We start from the raw sequence: 25,873 nt of genomic DNA on the forward strand, positions 1-25,873 counted from the left end.
CCCAGACCTGGTTGCTTAAACTCACGTCGGGCACGTGTGCATGGGTGCCCAAGATCCTGAGAGGAGAATGGCGGAGAAGCGATTGCGTTGTGGCCATCTCCCCTGGGGGGGGGGGGCGTGATTTCTCACTTTCTGTCTCTCTGTCTCTCTCTCTGTCTTTCTGGTGAGGGCATGCACCCTATAACAAAAATTTCTCCAAAAACACGTATAATAAAGAAGAAGACACTATCATCTTTAAAATGATGTATAGGGCTGACTCTACAGCATAGTGGTTAAGGGAGCCAGATCCCACGTGACCAACTGTGTTTTGACTCCTTACCCTGGCTTCTTGAAAGACATGCTAGGTGCATGTGCATGCATGCCCCAAATCCACCTAGGGTGGAGAAATGGAGAAGGGATGGCAGCGTGACAACACACCATTGGGAGTGCTTCCTGGCTGTCTCTCCCCCTCTGTCTCTCCATCTTTCTCGGTCAAGCGCACGTGCTCTCTGGCAATTAAAAAAAGATGATTAATTTATGAAGTTTTAAAAGTAATGTATATTGATTATAAACAATTCTGAAAACACAGAGAAGTTGAAGGGGCCGAGAAAATTTCTTATTGAGGAGACTTCAAAAAGTTTCAAGAAACATGGAATTAAGGTACAAGTTGACTTTGATACAAAAAGTTTCAAAAGCCGTGCCTCATTTCTCATAATACATATTTTTTGGGGAACTTTATGAAGACCTCTCATACATTACCCAAAGACGACTGTAAGTAGTTTGGTGGATTTCCTGTTGGTCCTTTTTTTACTTTTCCTAATCCTTCTCAGTTTTAATTTTTATTATCACATGCTTCTCTATTATTCAACATGCTGGTCTTCTTTTACGTTCCTTTGACTAGTATTTTGACCTAAGTGTGGTCGGTTACATGGTAGCTCATGGATGGCCCTGCGGATAGGACCACGTGATCCTGCTGATCATCTTCAGCCCTCACTTCCAGCAGACCAGTGCTTTATTTGGTTACTTACCTGCCTGTCACTAATAATAATCAAATGGCAAGAAGTACAAAAAGGGGTGTTGTAGATGGCCTTGTTCCTGCCTTTGTTGACAATCAAATGTTGTACATGCATGTTCTTTTCCCTAGTAATGAAACTCTTGGGGAAATTCCTGCCTTTATTTTCTGCATCTTTCCTCTCACACATATTACATTGCTCTGTACAAAGGTGAAATGCTCAGTAACTGGCAGTGGGCAGACTGGCGGCCTGGAAACATTCTGAATCTTGTAATGTTTGTTGCTAATTTTACTTTCCTCATTGAAAAGCACACAGAGTTCTAAAAAGCAACTTAATGGACAGTGTTATTCATCCAAATTTTCTTTAGGCAGATAATGTCAAATTAGATCAAAAAGTACTTGATGGTATGTTTAGCAAATAAAGGTCCCCCATTCCTGCCATAGTCTTGTCTTGAAAAGTCCCCTGAAAGTGTATGTAGAACAGTGAAGAGCAAAATGACGCATCATATTCGCCTCAAAATTATTTGAAGGTATTAGTGGCAATATCATTGTCCTACACTTTGTAGTTATATTAGGCAATCACTGTTGTTTTATAGCTAGAAGTTAACTAGAAAATACCTGTTTTAAGTTCTTGGGAGATCAGGGCCAGCAGATGGTGTAAAGGTTACATTGCTGAACTCCCATGTATTGGCCGTGGTTGAATCCTGCACCGGTGGCTTCAAACTCACACCTGATGCATGTGCATGCATGCCCAAAATCCCGAGAGAAGAGCGGAGAAGGGATTGTGGCGTGGCCATCCCCCATGGAGGGTGATTTCTTGCTTTCTTTCTCTCTGTCTCTCTGGCGAGCACATACACCCTATAGCAAAATCTCTCTTAAAAAAAAAAGCTCTTGGGAGATCAGAAAAATCTTCAGGATATAGTAAAACTAATGGGTCAGGTGTGTTAGAGTATTTTGAAGCAGTAAACACCCCAGAATAGCTAATATATGATAAACTCTGTCTCATTTTGTGTGTAGCCTTAAAATAATCTCTACTTCCCAATAATGTCACCATGAGAAGGGCAGGGGGAAGTGAGATCACCCCTCTCCCAGGGTGGACCACATGCAGTCCCTTCTCCTCCAGTGTCCTCTTGGGATTTTGGACACACACCTGTGTCTGGTGTGATTTTCAAGCTGCTGGGCCTGGGACTTGAACTGGGTAGCTAGTCATGTAAGATCTAGATAGAGCCTTTACCTCCATGCCACATGCTGGCCCAAGAACCCTCAGTTTTAAAAAAATGTGTTTTTTCTGATGAGACAGTAGAGATTTCCATCTTCTTTGTGAGACTTTTTCCGAACTTAAAAAACATTATCTTTTCAGTGTTATGCTAGCACTCAGCTAGGATTTAGAGCTGTATCTCTAGCTCACGCTTTGTGAATAATCTGCATTTCTCACTACTGTCGACCTAACTTGTCACTCACTTACTAACATTTATGTGAAAATAAATCATGAGATTTAACCGTGTCTTCTGCTGTTTGGAAAGCATGTTCTTCATTCCCACTGAGAAAGTAGGCTACCATGCAGCATTGGCATGCCATGGAAGGAGCCAAATCTCTCTCTCTCAGGTGACATTGAGAGAGTCAACTATTTTTTTTTTTTTTTTGGTAATTGTGAGAGGGCACGTGTGCTCACCAAAGAGAGAGAGAAAGAGACAGAGAGCACCCTCCAGTTGGCTGTGGTCATCCTGCAATCCCTTCCCCTTAGTTTCTCCATCCCACTGGGATTTGGGGCACATATGCATGCATACATCTGGTGTGTTTTTCAAGCTCCTGGTACCAAGATTCAAATCATTATCAGCCATGTGGGATTTGGCTCCCTTAACCTCTAGACTATGGGGCCAGCCCAAGATAGTCAAGCATTTTTTTAATTAGAATTATTTATTTATTTTTATCGTTAATACCATTATTATTTATTTTAAATTTGCTATAGGGTATACACACTCACCAGAGAGAGAGAAAAAAAGTGAGAAAGCAACCCACCAGGTCCGAGACTTGAACCTTAGCCATATGAGAGTCCAGTGCCTTATCCACCATGCCTCCTGCTGGCCCCATTTTTTAAATTTTTTAAAAGAGGTTTTTGTACTTGCTGGAGAGAGAGAGAGACACAGACAGTGAAAGGGAAAGTGAGAAATCACCCCACAGGGGAGATCATCACACTGCAGTCCCTTCTCCATTCTCCCAAGATCTCAGACACACGTGCGCACAACCCTGGCGTGATTTTCCAGCCACCGGGTCTGGGACTCAAGCCGTATGGGAGGCCATCTGGGAGTCCGACAACGTAACCATTATGCCATCTGCTGGCTTCGAGAGTCACGCTTTAAACTTAACACAGAATGCAGGTGTGGCGAGGGAATCCACGTCCTGAGTGGGTGACTTGTTTCCTTCCTATACACGTGTGCCGATATGAATATACAGCCTTTAATGACATCTCTTTCAGATTCATTCCTGAATCACCTCGTTGGTTATACTCCCAGGGTCGACTGAGTGAGGCTGAAGAGGCTCTGTACCTCATTGCCAAGAGGAACCGCAAGCTCAAGTGTACTTTCTCACTCACACATCCGGCCAACGGGAGCTACAAGGAGACCGGAAGTTTCCTGGATCTGTTTCGTTACCGGATCCTCTTAGGACACACTCTGATCCTGATGTTCATATGGTAATTATAGCTCAGGGCTGTTTGGACTGACCTCCATCTCAGGTTGATATTCCATTCCTTCTTCAGAGTTACAGAAAACATTACCTCTTTTTGTCAGCAAGAGGTTGTTTTCCCCAAAACAGGTCCCTGTCCTTAAGCACCAGGGCCTGTACATGCCCTGCCTTAGCAGGGTGTGTCTCTCAAGTGGGAGATGCTGGTGTCTGATGGCGCTGTTTATTGAACTCAAGTAAGTAGACATCCGAAACATTTTTGCTCATGAGGTATTTTATGTAAATATGGAAGCCCCACCTCCCAAAAAGAAAAGAAAGCAAGCATAGCAAAAACAAGAGTATCTAAATGGAACTTTAAAAATGCCTATCTCTGGGACCAGCAGTTAGCATAATGGCTTTATCTCTGGACTCCCATGTAGTCGACTGCGGTTTGAGTCCCAGACCTGGCAGCTTAAACTCACGCCAGGTGCATGTGCGTGTGTGCCCAAGATCCCGAGAGGAGAATGGAGGAGAAGGGATTGCGGCATGACCATCCCCCCTGGGTGGGGTGATTTCTCGCTTTCTGTCTCTCTGTCTCTCTCTGTCTTTCTGGTGAGTGCATGTACCCTATAGTGAAAACCTCTCCAAAAAAAAAAGAAAAAAAAAATGCCTATCTCTGGTTTTGTTGTCAGGCAATTCAATATCACATTCTAATTCCAATGCTGTGTGATGTAATTTAAAAAAATTTATTCCTTCTTAGTTTACTGTTAGTTTCTTATTGCTAGAGGGCTTATGTGCTCACCAGAGAGAGAGAGGAGAAAAAAGAGAAAGAGAGAGAAAGCACCCTCCTGGGGCCTGGTCGTGCCACAGTCCCTTCTCCTCCATTTCCCCATCCTCACAGGATTTTAGATACACGTGCACATACTGCAGCATGTTTTTCAATCTGCTGAGGCCAGGATTTGAACCACTCAGCCATGTGGGATCTGACTTCATTAACCATTGTGCTTCAGAGTTGGCCATCTGGGGTAAATTTGGTGTGACAGTCCCACTCTCTAGCTCTCTAAATGTCATCCCTCGTACGGATGGGATTCCTGGGTTTTGAAGTGATAGAAATAAAGGCACACAGGCAAATCAGCGAACGGACCGATTGGACTCTCCAAGCCTGACTTTCTAGTTGTATGGCGTGTTCCTGCCTGCCTCTCAGAATGCCCTCAACATTGAAGTGAGTTATACTCAGTGGTTCCAGGTGGTTCCATTTAAAGGAAGTTGTGGAAAGGGGAGAAATGGATGAACACTATCGTTGTGCTGCTTGTGTGGTTTTTTTTTTTTTTTTTTTTTGAGAGATTTTCACTGTAGGGCGCGTGCGCTCGCCAGACAGACAGAGAGAGACATAGAGACAGAAAGCGAGAAATCACCCCCCAAGGGGGATGGTCACGCTGCAATCCCTTCTCCTCCATTCTCCTCTCGGGATCTTGGGCACGCACGCACACGCGCCCGGCGTGAGTTTTAAGCCACCGGGTCCGGGACACGAACCGCGGTCGACTACGTGGGAGTCCAGCGACATAGCCATTACGCTAACTGCTGGTTCCCTGCTTGTGTGTTTTAATGAACGTTCTGCTCAGGTGCCATAGTTACCTTGCCCCGTACTGGGCATGGTTATCACACCGACTGGCCCGATGGACCGTTACACTATGTTTTACGTGTATTTGCCATGAAGGTGCACAGAAACCTACATTTTCTTCTCTTTTCTTTTAAACATTTATTTATTTATTTATTTATCTATTTATTTGTTGTGATTTTCAAGCTGCTGGGTCCAGGACTTGAACCCTGGTCAGTCATGTGGGAATCCAGTACCTTAACCATTTTCATGTGAGGCTAAGGAAAGTGATTTTATTATATCTTTTTATATTATTTTATTTTACTTTTGAAAGTGAGATCTCCCTTTCTGTAAATTTTTTTTAAAAGGTTTTTTGCCTTACAGCACGTAAGCTCATAGCAATCCCTTCTCCTTCTGGGATCTTGGGCACACATACACACGTGCCCAGCATGAGTTTCAAGACAGTTTTGGGCCTAGGACTCAAACCACAGCCATGTGGGAGTCCAGTGGTATAACTGCTATGCCATCTGCTGGCTTCCCCTTTTTTAGAATTTAAATTTATTCTTTCTCCCATAAACAGGGAGACAGGGACCCCCAACAGGGTCTTCACATTGTCATCTACTCTAGCTCAGCCAGCCCTGGGTCACAGTGCAGGTGCACTGAAACTGGGCCTGTTCAGGGAAGTCTCTAGACCTGAACCTGGAACCTTCCCATGGGCCTCAGCCTCACAGAGAGTTGTCTGAAAGTTATGCCACCATCTGAAAGTGATTTTAGATGGACACAATCTTATGTACAAAATTTAAAAGAGCAATAGCTTGAAAATAAGAAGCCACAAAGATATTTTTCTATATTATGATTCTCCTTTCCTACCCAAGCCCAGACTGCCGTCCATGGGGTCGGGGCCGTCGCACCAATGGCTGTCTTCCCCCATGGAAGTGAGCACAGTGCTGAGAAAATCACACGGGCATTATAAATGCCACATGATGGGCACAAGCTTGGAGACATGGAGAATAAGAGAACCTTGGAAAGCCAAATCCGTCAAGGCAGCTCAGGAATCAGTAATCTGAGGTTTCATTTATTCAACAGCAAATACTTAGAAAGTGTGGACTTAGGGCTCCGTGAAACCTGCATTGGCACATCACATACACAGTCAAGCAAACCTCCTGCCTTAGAGGAAGCACCTACCTGTTGGAGAGGATTTACTGTTACTATTTTTACTTATGTTTTTCATTCTTTGGGGGAAGGGGATATTAACCTCTGAGATCTGGCCTTCAGCAGATATGAAAACCTAGACTTAGGGCCTGGGAGTTTGTCTCTGTTTAAGTCTTACACAGCCAAAGGAGAGCTTCTCAAAATAAACTTCATCCCCCTGGGCTCAGAATATTAAAACACATGATTGTAGAGACAGCGTCATTCCCCATGTTGCTGTTCTTTTTGAAGATGCTATGAAAGTCTAAAATCTTTGCTGTGGATCTGTCATGAAGAAAGCCTTAACTGAGAAGTAAAATTATACCTGTTTAACATCTGTTCCTTGGGTTATTCCCCACAATAGTGCCTTCTAAAATAGCTCTTTGATCCCCTAAATTTACTGTGAAGTGTTATGCAAGCATTTAAAATTCTGTTTGGGGCTTATAAAGAGGATAGAAATGAGTTTAACAGCTGTAATTACGGGTCCCAATGACCATCACTGTCCTGAAGGCAACTTGCAGAGCAAAGACCCAGCCTGGGGATGGTGAGGCCTCCTTTGCCTCCTGTTCTCCCTGTTCCCTCTCACCACCAGCTAACTAAATCCCTGTATTGTTCTGAATTGGCTTGGTGTATTCTTGCCCTGAATTGATACCATCACAATGTGATTGAAATATTTGTGTTTTCACAGTAGGAAGTACTTCCCTGGAATTTCAAGTTGTGTGTGTGTGTGTGTGTGTGTTTGTGTGTGACCCTCTGAAGACCCACCACTTCTCAGCCCACATTCTCAACACCACCACCTGCTGGCTTTCTGCCTGGGAGATCTTTTCTAGAGTCCTTTGGTTAATACCACAACAATGTGTGTGTATGTACATATATATATATATATATATATATATATACACACACACACATATACACACACACACACACCTTCCTTTATTCATGATTTTGTGAGTGTGTGCAAGAGGAAGTGAGAGAAAGAGAGAGAAGAGCACCCTGCACCCTCTCAGGCTCTGGTCACTCTGCAATCTCCCTCATTGGTCCAGTCTCCCTTTAGAACTGCCCTTGAGTACTTGCACACATGCCCAGCCTGTTTCATGCCAACCAGGGCAGGGGTTTGAACCACAGTTGGCATGTGAGATCCAGCAGCTTCTTCATAGAGCTGGCCTCTGATTTCTATTTTAAATGTAGAATAGACACACACTGACACAGAGAACCCATTAGGAAATAGCAGAAGTAAGAGGAAGCTCTCTCCTGCAGGTGGAAAGGATTTTTACAGTATTTTAGAAAACTGGATTTAAATTTGTTTAGCCTGCTGCTCGCATGCAAGTTACTTAGAAGACCAGAGAAGGCAAGACAACTCACTGTTACCTTATAAATGATGGCCTGCCTACAACACCACTCCTGGTCCTTGGAGTGGCAGTGGCAGCTCCATCTCAGTAAGTAACGAGGAGTTGCTGCTTCTGGCTCATTTGCTAGGGAGAGGTGAACTAGTAACCAGTCCAGGCCCAGGGTCTCCTCTTCCCAACCTCTAGTCCCTCTCTTTGCATTACCATAGCCTGGGCTGGTCTTTTCTTTTTTCTTTTTCTTTTTCTTTTTTTTTTTTAGGTTTTGCTGTAGGGCATGTGCGCTTGCTGGAAAGTGACAGAGAGAGAAAGAGAGACAAAGAGAGAGGGAACACAGGACCAGCAGTTGGCATAATGGCTATGTCGCTGGACTCCCATGTAGTCGACCGTGGTTCGTGTCCCAGACCCGGTGGCTTAAAACACACTGGGCGCGTGTGCGTGCGTGCCCAAGATCCCGAGAGGAGAATGGAGGAGAAGGGATTGCAGCATGACCATCCCCCTGGGGGTGGTTTCTCGCTTTCTGTCTCTATGTCTCTCTCTGTCTGTCTGGCGAGCACACGCGCCCTATAGCGAAAACCTCTCCAAAAAAAAAGAGAGGGAACATGAGGAAGCACTACCCCTCCTCCCACCCCTGTTCAGGGGGGTGGCCATGCTGCAATTCCTTTTCCTTCGTTCTCTTCTTGGGATTCTGGGCACACATGCATGTGCCTGACAAGATTTTTAAGCTGCTGGGACTTGAACCATGGTTGGCTATGTGGGAGTCCAAGGCCTTAACCACCACGCCACCCACTGACCCTTAGTTCAGCATTTATTGTTATTAATAGACGCTGAGCCCTTGATGCACTTCTGTGTTTTGGTAGAGGTGTAAATAAAGCTTTTCCTTTCCTGTTTGATCTTCTCACACACACAGCTCATTAGACTTTAAGGAAAGCAAAAGGGAAGTAAATGAGAACCTCCCTTTAGTAAATAGTGGTCAGCTTGACTCGCAGAAGCACAAAAACTGGGAAACCTTAAAAAACCCAGCTGTTTTATTCCTTGTATAGGAATTTATGGTTTACCAGATGTATTCATACACTAGTAAAGCCTGGCTCCAGAGTTTTCTTTCCCTTTGTTCTGTTCTGTTTTTGTTTTTTGTTTTGAACAATGCAATTTTCTAGGCACAGAAGGCTCCATGACCACTTACAATCTGTCTGAAAAACACTCTGATTTGGAGCTCAGGTTGGCACTTCAGCTGAGTTCCTGGCCTGCAGAAGGACACAGTGCCTAGCACAGGGCTTGCCCCCCAGGAGGCCCTGAGTGTGCATAAAGAAGTTCATGGGCTTTCAGAGGGCCCTTCCTCAGTTGGATTCTCTTCGGTGGTCCTCCCTCTGCTGCTCCCTTGGTCTTTTCTGTTCTGTTCTGGGTGTCCATGGCACATGCACCTGCTGCTGAGAGCAGGACAGGGTTAAGACTTCGGCAACAAATGACCAGGGAGCTGGCATCCCAGTCATTTCTGGTGTGCAGGTGACCCTCTGAAGACCCCACCACTTCTCAGCCCACATTCTCAACACCACCACCTGCTGGCTTTCTGCCTGGGAGTTCTTTTCTAGAGTCCTTTGGTTAATATCACAACAAGTGCCTATGGCAACTGTCCCACAAACTGCTGAATTAAATAAATGTGAGAAAAAGGTCATTGTCCTCTAAGAGCATGAACAGCACCTTTCCTCTTTCAGGGGCTGGCCATCCACTCGTTTCATCTAATGCGTAGGTAGAACTCAAATCATTTTCAGGCCCCATTATTTTTTGTTTCTTCCTAGCATGGAAATTTAGATTAAAATAGAAAGGCTGGTGAGAGAGTCAAGCTTACTGCTTATAGTAAATCACATTATATTGAACTAACTCTGACAAATTCTGATGAGCTTCTTCTGTTTTCCTCCTTGCTTTTTACCTTCTGGTTCATTGTTATTTTCTCCCCCCTTGATTGCAGGTTCGTGTGCAGCTTGGTGTATTATGGCCTAACTCTGAGTGCAGGTGATCTAGGTGGAAGTATTTATGCCAACCTGGCCCTGTCTGGCCTCATCGAGATCCCCTCTTATCCTCTCTGCATCTACTTGATTAACCAAAGATGGTGAGTATGGATGAGTACTAATACTCATGTGCGTGCGTATATGCTGGGGCGTGACGTACCTAAGTCCCTAGTCTGTCTGTCGTCTGCTAGTTACAGTGAGACCAAATACAGTTAGGCCTTTTTATTTTTTTTTTTTTAAGGTTCACTTATTTATTTATTTTCCATGAAAAAGAGAGAGTGACAAAGAGATAGACGCTGCAACAGGGTCCTCACACAGCATGGTCTACCCCAGGCCCAGTCGGCTTTGGTCATGATGATGTGTGTGTGCTTAGAGGGCTTGGAGTTCCTGGGTGCAAACTCAGGACCCTTCCTCCAGGAGCCCAGGTGCATTTTCTCCGCAGCAGTGCCTGGCGCCAGAATTCCTTTTTCAGTGCCGTATTCTTGTTTCATGTTTATGAGTTTCTATGTAGGTTTTAATCCATTATTGAAGTCCAAGATGGTATTAAATATTACATCTGAAGATTTTTGAATAGTCTACATGTAATTTGTTAGTTCCAAGAATTGGGATTTTCAGCACTATGTAGATTAAACTCTATAAACCTAATTAGTAATATTTAGATGTTACTACAGGAAGACAAAGAACTGAAGGACTTAGAAAGGCTTTCTTTATCTTCTAAGACCTATTTTGTTCTTTAAGGGGAACAATATATCTTGCTTTTGCTACTCATTGTTTGTGGGCACCATTTTGCAACAAAATTTAAAAGTTATTTATTTGCTGCAGGGTGTGCGCACTTGCTGGAGAGATACAGGGATGGGTAGTGAAAAAGCACACACACACACACACACACACACACACACTCCCGGGGAATGGCCATGCCACAGTCTCTTCTCTTCTGTCCTGCTCTTGGGATTTTAGACATGCATGCACTCGCATGTGCACTGAGCATGTTTTTCAAGCTGCTGAGTCCAGGAATCAGCTGCATAGTTGGCCATGTGGGATCCAGCTGCCTAACCACCATGCCACTGGCTGGCTCTAAAAGTTATTTTTTTTAAAAAAAGAATTATTTTATTTAACTTTATTTATTTATCTTTAATTTGACCAGAGGGAGAGAGACAAAAAAAAAAAAGGGAGAAAGTAAGCGGCCAGGTCCGAGACTCAAACCACAGTCGCCATGTGGGAGTCCAGTGTCCTTAACAACCACGCCACCTGCCAGCCCTAAAATTTATTTTATAGAGCACCTTTTCTTCATTTTTTTTAGATTTCTTTTGCTATTTGGCCCCTGACCAAAGCAACTAAAAACCTCTTTTTGTGTGAGCTAGCAATCAGTTGGATTGTGCCACGTCCCATTCTCCAGAAATCATCATCTTAACCTAAAATAGGCGTCTTCACGATGTTTTAGCTTAGAGCATTTCGAAGAACTGGTATGAGAGAGGACAGAGAGAGGGAGATATAGAAAGCACTTCCTAAGGAGGATGGTATGGCCATGCTGCAATAATTTTCTTCCATTTCTTCTTTGGGGTTTTGGGCACACACCCAGCATATTTTTCAAGCTGCCAGATCCAGGACTTGAACCACTCAGTTGGCCATGTGAGATCCAGCCGCCTTAACCTCCACACTGTCTGCTGGCCTCTGATAAGGGATTCTGAAGACTTTTCCTGAAGGTTCCTATTACCTCTGCTGATGGCTGCGTTAGGAACTGCAGCTTGCTCCCCGTGGTGCAAGAGCTGGGCCAGTAATCATATATAGAAACCTCCCCAACATCCCCACTTCTTCCTTTGCTGCTATAGCTTCCTGGGTGTACCTCTGACAGCCCCCTTAAAAAAATGTTTCAAAGAAGCTGTCTATGGGGGTATCCCGTGTCTGCGTCCCTAGTGCCTACCTCATGTGGTGCATGCCACTTGAAAGGCATTTGCTACTGCGAAATTAAGCAAGAGGTGGAAAAGAAGACTTGAAACCTTTCCTGTCTCCCGGCAACCACTGTCCAGAGTCAGGAGTTTCTTGCTTTCTGTCTCTCTGTCTCTCTGTCTCTGTCTTTCTGGCACGTGCATGTACCCTATAGCAAAAATTTCTCTCTCTCAAAAAAAATAAAAGATGGAAAGTATTTAAGACTGTGCCTGAAACATAGTTAACACTCACAGAAATAGGTAAAATGTAAGTCAGTGTTCTTTTCCCACATACTCATCATTTAGCCCTGCCATCTAGTCGATTTTTCTTTGTTTTATGACGTTTATGTTCTAGTCTCCTGATCAGCCACATTTGCCACCTATGCCTTAAGAAAAGATGGAAATGGATAATGAAACTGAAGACCTTTACATAGGAGAGTTGAGAGGACAAAGCAGATGGTTGTATAAGATCCTTAAGAGAAATGTGGAATTTTTTCTGTTACTTAGGTTTGGTCGGAAGCGGACATTAGCGGCATTTCTGTGCCTAGGAGGACTGGCTTGTCTTATTGTAATGTTTCTTCCAGAAAAGAAAGGTATGCTTTTCAAATTTCTACAAGGGTTTTGAACAGTACTTTTATTACAATGAATCTCAATATAGTAGAGAGATTACCATATGCCATGCTTCATTTCTGTGATTGCATATTATTTAGCAATTGTGTGGGGGTATAATGGGCCAGATTCCTTCCATTGCCTAAACTATTCTCTGGGTGAATAATGTGCTTAGAGGTGTGCTATTAATTCTTTCAGGCTATTAAGCTACCATCTGGGATGGCTGGGATGCAGTATTGGTGATGTTAGACTTGTTTATTTCATGGTGATGAGGATCAGTTAGTTCTGCACAGAAAGAAACTCCATCCAAGGCTGCAAATTGCAGGCCTCATTCCAGCCGGTCTCAAGATTGGCAGTTGGAGGCCCTGATTCACAGAAGTGGCCTTGGCACCCTTCTGTATCCCCATCAGGACTTTCAAAGCACCCCAGTAATTGTAACAGTAACAACAATAGGAATAATATTCACTGCTAGCAGCAAGGGTCATTCTCTCAGTCTTACATAAAATGCGAATAAAACTTCCTTAGGTAACTGTTATTTTTATGTATGTGTAGCGTTATTCTGAAAACACAGTTTTGAAAAAGCTGTATTGGGAACCAGCAGTTAGCGTAATGGCTATGTCGCTGGACTCCCACGTAGTCGACCGCGGTTGGCGTCCCAGACCCGGTGGCTTAAAACCCATGCCGGGCGCATGTGCGTGCGTGCTCAAGATCCCAAGAGGAGAATGGAGGAGAAGGGATTGCGGCGTGGCCATCCCCTCTGGGGGGTGATTTCTCGCTTTCTGTCTCTCTGTCTCTGTCTGTCTGGCGAACGCACGCGCCTTATAGTGAAAAACCTCTCTCTCAAAAAAAAAAAAGTTGTGTTTATTTGGCCTTCTCATCTAATCTGATTACAGTCCCTCTATAGAAAATCTGGAGATATTTCTGGTTTACAAGCATTTTTTGCGTTAGCACACCTGAGGCAAGCTCACTATTGCATCGGGATGAAGGTTTTGGCCGTGGTTTTCGATGAGGAGTGGGTGGGACAGCTGTGTGCTGCTGGTGCTTCTGGTCTAACAGAAGCCCTGAGGTGGGGCTTTGCTTTTTGACAAGGCTCTCCTGCGGAGCTTGCATCCAAGTGGGGATTAGTAGGAAATGGTTTCACACCGTTTTTGCATTTCTGCTGGAAATGCATGAAGAATTCATCTCCTATTAGAGCACGTCTTGTATGAAATGCTCCTTCCGTCAATTGCTTCTCCTTGCTGTTCAGTTGAGCCAGAGTCTCATTTAAACCCCTCCGACACACTGTCTGAAGCTCTGTACCTTGGATCCCAAGTGCAGTTCGTTCACTCGTTAGAGATACTACCCAATATTTAGAGCAGCCTTGTAGTGATTTTCATGGAATCATAGAAATTAGAGGATTCGGTAAGTCTTCCCATTTCTTTTCCTTTATGGTAGTGTGTGCACATGAGAGCCATTCAGAGAGACACCTTCAGTGTCATCTCATCACACTGCCATCCCCTTTACCCAGCCCTCCAGCTCGCCTCAGGATCCGGATACCCATGCACACACTTGGAGTGTTTTCGGTCCGACCCAGGGATCGGAGCTGAAGTTGCCGAGTGCCGTGTTCCCACTGTATACCGCAGTGGCTGGGCCACTCTGCCCATTTCTTATGCTCTAAGCAGATTGGTGCCTCTGCTTGTGCCGGGCAGAGGAGAAAGTCCAGCTGCTGTCCTACCCCAGGCTTGCAGAGCTCGGTGCTCAGTCCTGTTTGTCTGGGGAGAGACGAGGATGGGCTTCAGATCATTGTAGCTTTCTGTTTGGCAGGGCATTCTGCATAGGCACCTTGAGAATCCAGTTGTTTTCTACCCGTAATAGTCCCGTGTTGGGAACCAGCAGTTAGCGTAATGGCTATGTCACTGGACTCCCACGTAGTCGGAGTTCGCGTCCTGGACCCGGTGGCTTAAAACTCACGCTGGGTGCATGTGTGTGCATGCCCAAGATCCCGAGAGGAAAATGGAGGAGAAGGGATTGTGGCGTGACCATCCCCCCTTGGGGGTGATTTCTGGCTTTCTGTCTCTGTCTCTCTCTCAAGATCCCGAGAGGAAAATGGAGGAGAAGGGATTGTGGCGTGACCATCCCCCCTTGGGGGTGATTTCTGGCTTTCTGTCTCTGTCTCTCTCTCAAGATCCCGAGAGGAAAATGGAGGAGAAGGGATTGTGGCGTGACCATCCCCCCTTGGGGGTGATTTCTGGCTTTCTGTCTCTGTCTCTCTCTCAAGATCCCGAGAGGAAAATGGAGGAGAAGGGATTGTGGCGTGACCATCCCCCCTTGGGGGTGATTTCTGGCTTTCTGTCTCTGTCTCTCTCTGTCTGTCTGGAGAGTGCACGCGCCCTATAGTGAAAACCTCTCAAAAAAAAAAAAAATAGTCCTGTGTTCTATTTCTCACCTCGGCAAGAAAAACGTTAGTCATACCACAGGCACACCTGTAGCTATCATACCTGGCAGGCCAGGGCAATTGCTGGCCTGCCTTCCTTCTTGCTTGCATATTCCAGGGGACTCCCCCAGAACTCTGCACATGGCCCTTTCTTGAGATGCTCTCTTATCACAAACAGCGAAACAAAACTCCAAAGTGAGTGCAGGTATACGGGCTCCCACCTGGGCCAGCAAGTACCTCTCTGCTTGACTGCAGTCTGGTTTGAGAGAGCAGCTTGAATTCTTTGTGGATTGTGCCCCTCGGTGGACGCTGAGTGAGAAACAGCATAGCAGAGCGTCCTGCATGCTTCCTGGATGTGCTTCAGGAACAGGAAGCCTCCACTGTACTTAGGAGAAATGGACGTCGAATCTATTTTTAAAGATTTCCAGGGGAAGAAATTCCATAATGTCCCTTAGTAAATTATTTCTATTTTTAATAACCATTACCGTTAGAGCGATCATCTTCCACAATCGAGCCCATTTCCTTCCATTTAATTCTTCACTGGAGAGGGCTAACAGATGGTCAGTATTTTCCTTTTGCATAATCCTTTCTATCCGTGCAAAGTCTTCTAGCTATTTCTGAATCTTCTTGTCTGTGAGTTCAAAAGTATTGTTCTTTCTTTCCTTCTTTTTAAAAAGAATTATGTATTTAATTAGTTAATTAATGTTTTAAAAAATATTCATCATAGAGAGAGGGGAAAAATAAGAAAGCAAGCCACCAGGTCCAGGACCAAAACTGTAGTCGGCCATGTGGGAGTCCAGTGGCTTAATCACCATGCCATCGGTTGGCCCCCAAAGTATTTGTTCTTTTTTGCTATAGGGCACATGCGCTCGCCAGACAGACAGAGAGAGACAGAGAGACAGAAAGCGAGAAATAACTCCCCAGAGGGCATGGTCACGCCGCAATCCCTTCTCCTCCATTCTCCTCTTGGGATCTTGGGTACGCACGCACACATGCCCGGCATGAGTTTTAAGCTACCGGGTCCAGGACACGAACCGCGGTCGACTACATGGGAGTCCAGCGACATAGCCATTATGCTAACTGCCGGTTCCCTGTTCTTTTTTTTAATAATTAATTTTTAATTTTATTTATCCGTTCATTTATTTTAACTTGACCAGAGAGAGACAGAGACAGAGAAAGAGAGAAAAACCAAGCCATGAGGTCCGGTATTCGAACCATGGTCAGCCATGTGGGAGTGTCCAGTGCCTTCACCACACAATCTGCTGAGCCCAGTATTTGTTCTTTAAACTATCTTTAAGTCTTTCATATTCACATTCACTCTTTAAATATTTATTTTTTTGTTTTATTTTTGGTTTTTGTCATAGGGTGTTTGTGCTGCTGGAGAAGAGAGACAGAGAGGGAAAGTGAGAAACCACCCCCCAGAGGGGATGGCCACACTGCAGTCCTTTCTCCTCCATTCTTCCCTCGGGGTTTTGGGTATGCACGCACATATGCCAGCAGTGATTCTTGAGCCGCTGGGTCCAGAACTCGAACTGTGGTCAGCCATGTGGGAATCCCGCAGGTTAACCGTCACATCACTGCTGGCCCCTGGAGGGCTTTCTTTTAAATCTCAGTGTTTCCAAAGCTTTAAGCTCCATGTTATGAAAGTTCTGATAAGTGCACATTAAGACAAAGGCCTAGCTGTTTGGAAAATTGGACTAGCATCTGTGTTAGCTTGGAGACCACGCATTTCCTCACTGCTTTTTACATTTTACATTTTCCTGCACTTTTTCCCACCAAACATGTCTTTATTCTTCCCTTTCTTCCCTCTACCCACTAACTGTTTGTTTGTTTTTTTTGCCTTTGTGTAAAACTCTCTGTGTCTGTAGCATTTGTAGGTACAGTGACAAAACAGCCAGAAAGCTAGAAAATAGATCGTGTAGTTCCTCAGCCTGACCTTCGTAATGGTTAGACAGAAGGGTCATACCTAGTACATGTCATCAGGCTGGGTGGCCTCCGTGTGCGTGTTCTCCTCTGGGAATAGTGTTAGCAGGTGGCCACTAATGTCTTTCCACATTAGTCACCAGACATTTTACCCGATCTCGGTCCTCACATGGAAGAGCCTAATTAGCTTCTAACACCGCCTACCGGTTGTTAAGTGCTGACGGTGCTGGGTACTCTGCATACGCAGGTGGTGGTACTTATCACCCCCAGTTTATAAGGAAGCCGAAGCTCAGAATGGTTGGCTTAACCTGTCCAAGGTTGACAAGTTTGTAGCACACCTGGGCTTCAGATTTCCGTTCTTTCTAAGGTCAGTGTTCTGGGAATGCTATTTGTCCTTCTTAGAGTTTTAGACTCCTTTTCTTTTTTAAAAAATTATTTATTGGGGCCAGCAGATGGCAGGACTCTCACATGGCTGACCACTGCACAAGTCCCAGACTTGATGGCTTGAAAGTCACACTGGGCATGTGTGCGTTTTGTGCCCAAGATCCTGGGAAGAGAATTGGAGGACAAGGGATTGCGGTGTGGCCACCCCCCCTGGGGGATGATTTGTCGCTTTCTGCCTCTCTGTCTCTCTCTGTCTTTCTGGTGAGCGCATGCGCCCTATCGCAAAACCTCTCAAAAAAAGAAAACAATAAAAGACAGAGTATGATCTGAGCATTGACAGCAAGTTGCAATGGGAAACTGAACTTCAGGCCATACTAGTAATGGAGCCCACCTGCCTTTCTGCTTTAAACAACTCTAAAACGAGACAAAATACATGTGAGACATGTTTGTTTTCAGATATGGGGCAATAGGTTGTACAGGACAGACAGTGACCCCTGAGAGAGGCAAAGTAAACAGAGTAAGCCCCAAGAGTGTCCGAGCTCAGGGTTTCCAAGCACAGTGCAAGGAGGAGCCCAGCAAATTGTGATGTCCTTACCGAATTGAAGAAACAGAAATTGAAGCGTGGAGAGGCCATGGTTGGTTTGTGTTCCCTTCAGCCAGACACAGAGCACTAGACAGAGACGTCCAGGGTCAAAGTAGCCCTAACTAAAGGTTTTTTTTTTTTTTTTTTTTTTTTCCATAGCGGAGATGAGAGAGACACAGACAGTGAGAGGGAAAGTGAGAAATCCCCGGGAGGATGGTCGTGCCGCAATTCCTTCTCCTCCATTCTCCTCCTGGGATCTTGGGCACATATGCCCTGGGCATGAATTTTTTTTTTAGAGGTTTCTTTTGCTATAGGGCACATGCGCTCGCCAGACAGACAGAGAGAGACAGAGAGACAGAAAGAGAGAAATCACCCCCCCCCCCAGGGGGGATGGCCATACAGCAATCCCTTCTACTCTGTTCTCCTCTTGGGATCTTGGGCACACATGCACACATGCCCGGCATGAGTTTTAAGCCACCAGGTCAGGGACGCAAACCGTGGTCGACTACATGGGAGTCCAGCAACATAGCCATGATGCTACCTGCTGGTCCCTGGGCATGATTTTCAAGCCACCGCATCTGGAACTCGAGTGATGGTCGGGATATGGGAGTCTACGGCTTAGCCACTGCACCGTCAGCTGGACCCTAGGTTGCTCTCTCTCTCTCTTTTAAATAATTCTTTCATTTACCTTTATTTATTTAAATTTGACCAGAGAAGGACAGATGGAGAAGAGAGAGGGAAAGTGAGAAGAAAGCAAGCTGCCAGGTCCAGGACTTGAATCATGGTTAGCCATGTGGGAGTCCAGTGCCCTTAACTACCACACCACCTGCCGGCCCTCTCTAGGTTACTTTTTCCTTGCCTTAAAAGTGCCTAAAAACAAAATTCAGAAGGATCAAATGATTCCAAGTAACCTAACTATATCAACCAACAATGTTTAGAGAAATACAATAAAATTCAACACTAACACACACAATGTATGATCTCAAGTCAGAATCACCAGGCATCCAAAAAAAAAAAAAACAGGGAAAAAACTCCTATAACTAGAAGAAAATTAGTAAGAACATAGCAGAAATGGCACAGATGATAGAATTAGAAGACAAGAAGCTAAGCCATAGTGATGTAGGCAGTAGGGTGATGTCGGGTGAGGCTGGAGCCATGTGGAAAGTTCCAGGGTTCAGATCCCACATTGACTTGAACATGCTGGGGCGCCCTTGTGATCAATAAAATGTCCATCAGGCTTCTTGTTAATTGAAGTTAGCAAGCTGATACTATGATTTTTATGGAAATGCAAAGATTTAGGATATCCAAAATAATTTTGATCTAGAAAATCAACATTAGAAGACAACCTACTTGATTTCAAGACTTACTATAAAATTGTATTAATCAAGGCAGGATGTTATTTGTACAGAATTTTGTATAGATAATGGAACAGAATTGAGTATGAAAAAGAGCTGCACATGTAATCTGTTTTGTTTGAGGGTAGGCTGAGATTTTACTCACTTTTAAAAAATATTTTACTCAGTCATTATATACTGGACATGCAGAAAAGTGTACATACTTACATGATTGTTGACAAATATGACATGTTAATTTGATCAGAAAAACATAGTGTTTTCAACAAATGATGCTGGAATAATTGGATATTTATATGCAAAAACTTCATCTGCAACTTTTATGTTACATCATATGTAGTAATAGACTTAAAATGGATGTTAGATGTAACCATAAGTGTGAAATCTATACAACTTCTAGAAGAGAAGATTGGAGAAAATCTCAGTAACTTTGTGTTAGGCAAAAAGATTTCTTAGGACCAGCAGTTGGCATAATGCCTATGTCGCTGGACTCCTGTGTGGTCGACTACGGTTTGAGTCATGGACCCAGTGGCTTAAACTCATGCTGCACACATGTGTGTGCATGCCCAAGATCCTGAGAGGAGAACGGAGGAGAAGGGATTGTGGCGTGGTTATCCCCCTTGGAGGATGATTTCTCGCTTTCTGTGTTTCTGTCTCTTTCTTTCTGGCAAGCGCACGTGCCCTGTAGCAAAAACCTCTCCAATAAAAAAAAGAAAGATTTCTCAATCAGGATACAAAAAGCACAAAAAAGAAAAAAATAATAATTATGTAGACTTTATAAAAATTAAAAACCTTTGATTTTGAAAATACACTATTAAAAAAATTAAAAGGAAAGCACAGACCAAGAAAAAATATTTGCGATGCATATATCTGATAAAAGACTTTTATCCAGAATATAAAAAAGACTCTTGCAATTCAATTATATTAAAAAAAAGAAAAAAGACTTGAACGGTTGCTTCTCCAAAAAGATGTAAAAATGGTAAGTTTGAGAAGATTGTTCAGCATTGTTAGATATTAGGGAACTGGAAGTCAAAACCACAATGAGGGACCAGCAGTTAGCGTAATGGCTATGTCGCTGGACTCCCATGTAGTCGACTGCGATTGGCATCCCAGACCCGGTGGCTTAAACTCTCTCCGGGCGCGTGTGCGTGCATGCCCAAGATCCCAAGAGGAGAATGGAGGAGAAGGGATTGCGGCGTTATCATCCCCTCTGGGGGGGGGATTTCTCGCTTTCTGTCTCTGTCTCTCTCTGTCTGTCTGGCCAGTGCATGCACCCTATAGCAAAAACCTCTCAAAAAAGAAAAAAAAAAAACAAAAAAAACAATGAAATGCTACTCTCATCTGTAAGAATGGTAAAAATGAGGGAACCAGCAGTTAGCGTAATGGCTATGTCGCTGGACTCCCACGTAGTCGACTGTGGTTCGCATCCCGGACCCGGGGGCTTAAAACTCACGCCAGGAGCGTGTGCGTGCATGCCCAAGATCCTGAGAGGAGAATGGAGGAGAAGGGATTGCAGCGTTACCATCCCCTCTGGGGAGTGATTTCTCGCTTTCTGTCTCTATGTCTCTCTCTGTCTGTCAGGCGTGCGCATGTGCCCTATAGAGAAAACCTCTCCAAAAAAAATTAAAAAAAAAAAGAATGGTAAAAATGAAATGTCACATTAAGGGTGGGCATGATAAGGAAGAACCTTACCTCTTTACATGGCTGATAGAAATACAGAATGGTACAGAAACTCTGGGAAACATTTAGCAGCTTATTTTAAGGTGAAACATACATTTATGAAACATATAACCTAACTACTCAAGAGAGGTGGAAACACAGATCCACATAAAGACATTGATGCAAATATTCATAGAAGCTTTAGTAATAGTAATCTCAAACTGGAAGGACCTCAAATACCCATCAGCAGATGAATGGATAAACTAATTGTGGCATATCCGTACAATAGAGTATTACCTGCAGAAAAAAGGAATGAACCATGACCTATTGGTGCATTCAATATGGATACATTTCAGAAGCATTATGCTAAGTGAAAAAAGTCAGACATGAAAGTATACAAAGTATTATTTCATCTATGTGAAATTCTGGAGAAGGTGAAATGTGACAAAACCATATACTTTTTTTTTTTTTTCCAGAGAAGTTTTTGCTACAGAGTGTGTGTGCTCACCAGAAAGACAGAGAGAGACAGAAAGTGAGAAATCACCCCCCCGGGAGCATGGCCACGCCACAGTCTCTTCTCCTCCATTCTCCTCTTGGGATCTTGGGCATGCACGTACACGCACCTGGTGTGAGTTTAAGCCACTGGGTTCAGGACTCAAACCGCGGTTGACTATATAGGAGTCCAGCAACATAGCCTTTATGCCAACTGCTGGTCCCAACAAAACCATATACTTATGTGGTATTTTTCTTAAAAAAAAAAAAAATGAGTTGCAGTTCTTTGCCCAGTTGCCCAATCTATGTATCATAGTACTTAAAAGTATTTTAAAGATGTTTAGCATATGAACAATAAAAAATTTGCTTATAATCACCTGAATGAAGCAAATGACTAAGTTGAAATTTTGCTATTTTAGGTTAGTGAAATGTGACTGTAATGTACTGTGACATTTTGTTCTGGTGATTCCAGAAGGGCTCTGAGAAAACTTCTGGAAAACGAATTTTGAGAATGATCTCCTTAGCTGTTGCATGGCTGGGGATAAATGTATTATCGGTTTGACTTCAGTACTTTGAAGAATAAGATTTTGTTTTGCTTTTAGATTTTTGTCATTGGGCACATGCACTTGCTGGGAAGATACAGAGAAAGACAGAGAGAGGGGAAGTGAGAAATAACCCCTCAAGGGGGATGGCCATGGCAATCCCTTCTCTTCCATTCTAGCATGCATGCATACTTGCCTGGTGTGATTTGGGGCATGCATGCATATGTGCCTGGTGTGATTTTTCAAACTGTGTCCAGGACTCGAACCACAGTCAGTAATGTGGGAATACTCCAGTGCCTTAACTACATTTCTACCTGCTGGCCCCAGGATACAAATATCTTAAGAATTCTTCTTTTAAAAAAAGTAATTTAGTTTTCTTTTACGTCAGTCTTTTTTCTAACAGTAACTTTGAACATTCCTTGATAACAGTCAGTAATATTTGATTTTCAGGTAAAGAAGCCAGTTCAGGAATCCAGGGAGCCAATCCAGTGGCTGCAGAGCCTTCCTGAACATTAACTCAGGATGATCTGCAGTCTGGAAGCTCCACAGACAGGAGTTCCAAAAAGGACAAGAAATAATTCTTTAATAAACAGGGTTGTTTAAAATCTTCTGGGTTACCTTGGGGCAAATGTGAATTCTCCCTGGTTCAAGGGTCAGCCAGACTCTGTTGGCAAGAACATAGGAGAGAAGTTTCCAGCATCCATTAGGGTGATAGACTGATGTGAGCACCCTATGGACATGTGGCTGGAGCCGGGCTCTCCAGATGGCGGGTCCTGGAGGTGTCTTGAACCTCATGCAGGAGACTTCTTTCAGCCTTGGATCCTGTGGGTATTCAGGTGGTAAACCCTCTGTGATGTGCCATTTGAATTCAAATTTCGGGACCAGCAGTTAGCATAATGGCTACGTCGCTGGACTCCCACTTAGTCGACCGCGGTTTGAGTCCCAGACCCGGTGGCTTAAACTCACACTGGGCGCGTGTGCGTGCGTGCCCAAGATCCTGAGAGGAGAATGGAGGAGAGGGGATTGCAGCGTGGCCATCCCCCCTGGGGGTTGATTTCTCGCTTTCTGTCTCTCTGTCTCTCTCTGTCTCTCTGTCTGTCTGGTAAGCACATGCACCCTATAGCAAAAACCTCTCCAAAAATAAATAAATAAATAAAATTTAAAAAATGAACTCAAATTTCAAGGTCCTCTACTTTGTTGTTAAAAGCGTTAAATGGCTCCTTTCCATTCTGAAAGATGCCATCTTGCATGGGTTGAAAACAGCCCTGGGGATCATTTGCCATCCAGCAAATGGGCACATTTTGTTTGCCTTTGTGCCACCCAGTATCTTTTCCTGATTAACCGAGTTTTCTGGAAAAAGAAAATCAATTATTTTTAATTTGCCCTCATAAATGTTTTAAATGAAGAAGCTATTAAATCCGAATAATTTTAAAACATTTTAGAGTCAATGCTGAAGTCATGATTCTTTTTTCTAGAAGCACCTTATGGCTTAAAAATATATATTCAGCACTTAAAAGAGCTAACATGTTCTTCCAAATAGCTTGGCAGAAGATGAGAAAGAACCCCAGATGGTCGGTTTTGGCAGTGTCTGGGCCTCTGTGTTCAGGACATCATCTTTAAAATAGATGAAGATTTATTTCATAGTCAAGCCAAGAAGGTGAGCATCATTTTTGGAAGGGGGCATACTATTAATATATGTTTCCCTTCTTGGAAGTTGAGAACATGAACACAAATTCTTTTCACTGAATTAATCCCTCTTTTAGTCTTCCACTTATTCATTCAACAAATATTTAGTGAACACCAATATACATAGTTCAAAATGCACAGAGTAGTGGAGGTCAAAGGAAGGACAGGACATTTCATGTGAGCCGTTTGAGAGAGAGTGGTTTATATGAGCCATGCAGTCCTAAGGGAGGGGATCAGAGTGTTCTATGTGGCAGAAATGTCAAGGAGATTGAAGGGCAGTTATATTGGGTGATTAGAACATTGCTGTTGGCCTTCAAAAGAAGGAGTTTTGGGAGAGGATGGTACTGAAAGCCAGACTGGAGGAGTCAGAGGGCAGGTGCGTGGGGGAAATGAGATGGCTGTCGCTTGTTACAAAGGTTTGATAGTGAAGGGAGGAAAGTAAAACACAGACAGTGAGAATCTTTTTCCTCATTGAGAGAAATGTGCAATTTTGAGGGACCTGCAGATGGCTTAGTGATTACGTCACTGAACTCCCATGTAGTCGACCATGGTTCAAGTCCCTCATCCAGTGGCTTAAAACTCACACCAGGTGCGAGTGGGTGTGTGCACAAGATCCCAAGAAGAGAACGGATTGCAATGTGGCCATCCTCCCTGAGGGGTGATTTCTCACTTTCTGTCTCTCTGGTGAGCACACACACCCTATAGCAAAAATCGCTTTTAAAAAAAGAAAAGAAAGAAAGAAAGAATGTGCTATTTTAAAAGTAGAAGCAAATGGGTTATTGAAGGGGATAAAAACATTTGAAGGAAATCATTAAAGTTGTATTATCTCCAGGGGCCAGCATATAGTGTAATTGACATGTCACTGGACTTCCACATGGCTGCCCACGGTTCAAGTCCTGGTCCTGGCAGCTTGAAAATCACACAGGGCATGTGTGTGTGCATGCCTAAAATCCCGAGAGGAGAATGAAGGAGAAGGGATTGTGGCATGGCCATCCCCTCTGGGAGTGGGGGTGATTTCTTATGCTTTCTGTCTCTCCATCTCTCTCTGTCTCTCCAGTGAGCTCATGCGCCCTGTAACAAAAATCTCTCTATAAGAAAAAGAAATCGTAGCATCCCAGACAGCATAGTGTTAATATTTTTGATAAGAAAATGAGCTGACATAAAATATATTTTATAGAAGAGACAGAGTTAGAGAAAAAGTGAGAAAGTACCTCCTATGGGGCATTGTCACCTACAATCCCTTCTCCTCTATCTCTCCCTCCTTTCAGGATTTTGGGCATGCACGCACACATGCCCAGCATGTTTCTTAAGCGGCCTGATCCAAGGCTTGAACCACACAGTCTACCATGTGGGATCCAGCCACCATAACCAGCGGGCCACCAGTTGGCCCTAAACTCTGGTTCTTTACAGAATATTAATGTGTTATATCTTCTAGGAGTCATTTAATAGGAAGATTCGCTATCTTCTCAGTGGAACACTAAGGAATGCGAACCGAAGATAAGGGCTCTTGGCCTCTTGTTTCTCTCAGGCTTGTTGGGCTGGGTTTTCATCATCCACCATTTACATCAGATTGGGTAGAAAGGAGAGTCAGGTAACACCTTCAGTAGATGAAACTTCTGATTTCTGCGAAGCTTACTTCACTACCACACACTCACGTTTTCAGTATGCTCTGTCATTTAAGAGAGAGGACAGGTTTCATTACACACAATGACATGTAGTATGTAAGGGGTCATGGATGTGGCCAAAACACAGAGAAAACTTTGGTAAGTGTGCTTGTGTAACCCAGTTATACCATCTTTTCACTGTCTGAGACCAGCACGAGTGGCTCTCGCTCCCTCGGAATGGAATGTGTCGCCTAACGGAATTGTTCTCTGTCGCAGACCTCACGGTTGTCCCTTGTCCTCCTCAGGCACAGGTGTGTTTGCGGTGGTGAACAGCCGTTCCTTGTCCTTGCTGGGGAAGCTGACCATCAGTGCCGCCTTTAACATTGTTTACATCTACACCTCTGAGCTCTACCCCACGGTCATCAGGTACGTGTGTACACAGCCGCCGTTCTTCTGCCCACATCTGCATTTGGTTGTTCATGCTTACACACACGCAGGGGTGGTCCCCAGTGCTGCAGCTGAGCTCAGCGTGGGGCCAGCAGTGATAGACAAGCAGCTGAAAGCTCAGAACCTGTCCTTGCAGACTGTTCTTAGCCTGCTTGGCTAAAGAGAGTATAGCGTATTGGGAGCTGAATACCCTCATGTAAAATATTAGAGAAGGACCCTGAACACATCCCATCACCTGAACAGGGCTCAAATGCTGGTTTTTTTGGTTTGTTTGTTTACTTTTTTGCCATAGGGCCTATGCACTCTCTGGAGAGAGACAGAGTGACAAGGAAAGCAAGAAATTCTCCCCAGGGAGGATGGCCACACTGCAATCCCTTCTCCTGCATTCACCTCTCAAGATTTTGGGCCTGTGCAAACACACCACAACATAGTTTTCAGGCCGCTGAGTCTGGGACATGAACTGCA

The 25,873-nt window shown here is 44.1% G+C and overlaps 1 protein-coding gene across 1 annotated transcript in view; it reads left to right on the forward strand.

The window, feature by feature from the left end:
* The window catches only part of SLC22A15 (solute carrier family 22 member 15), a 73,280-nt gene that overhangs the window by 40,190 nt on the left and 7,217 nt on the right, over window positions 1-25,873 (forward strand). The window contains exons 7-10 of the mRNA XM_006161405.3: window positions 3,468-3,683; window positions 9,750-9,890; window positions 12,222-12,307; window positions 25,267-25,387. Coding sequence (XP_006161467.1) covers window positions 3,468-3,683; window positions 9,750-9,890; window positions 12,222-12,307; window positions 25,267-25,387 — 564 coding nt within the window. The remainder of the gene's footprint in view (window positions 1-3,467; window positions 3,684-9,749; window positions 9,891-12,221; window positions 12,308-25,266; window positions 25,388-25,873) is intronic.

Source organism: Tupaia chinensis, unplaced genomic scaffold, assembly GCF_000334495.1.
Source record: "Tupaia chinensis unplaced genomic scaffold, TupChi_1.0 Scaffold138517_1, whole genome shotgun sequence".
NCBI lineage: Eukaryota > Metazoa > Chordata > Mammalia > Scandentia > Tupaiidae > Tupaia > Tupaia belangeri.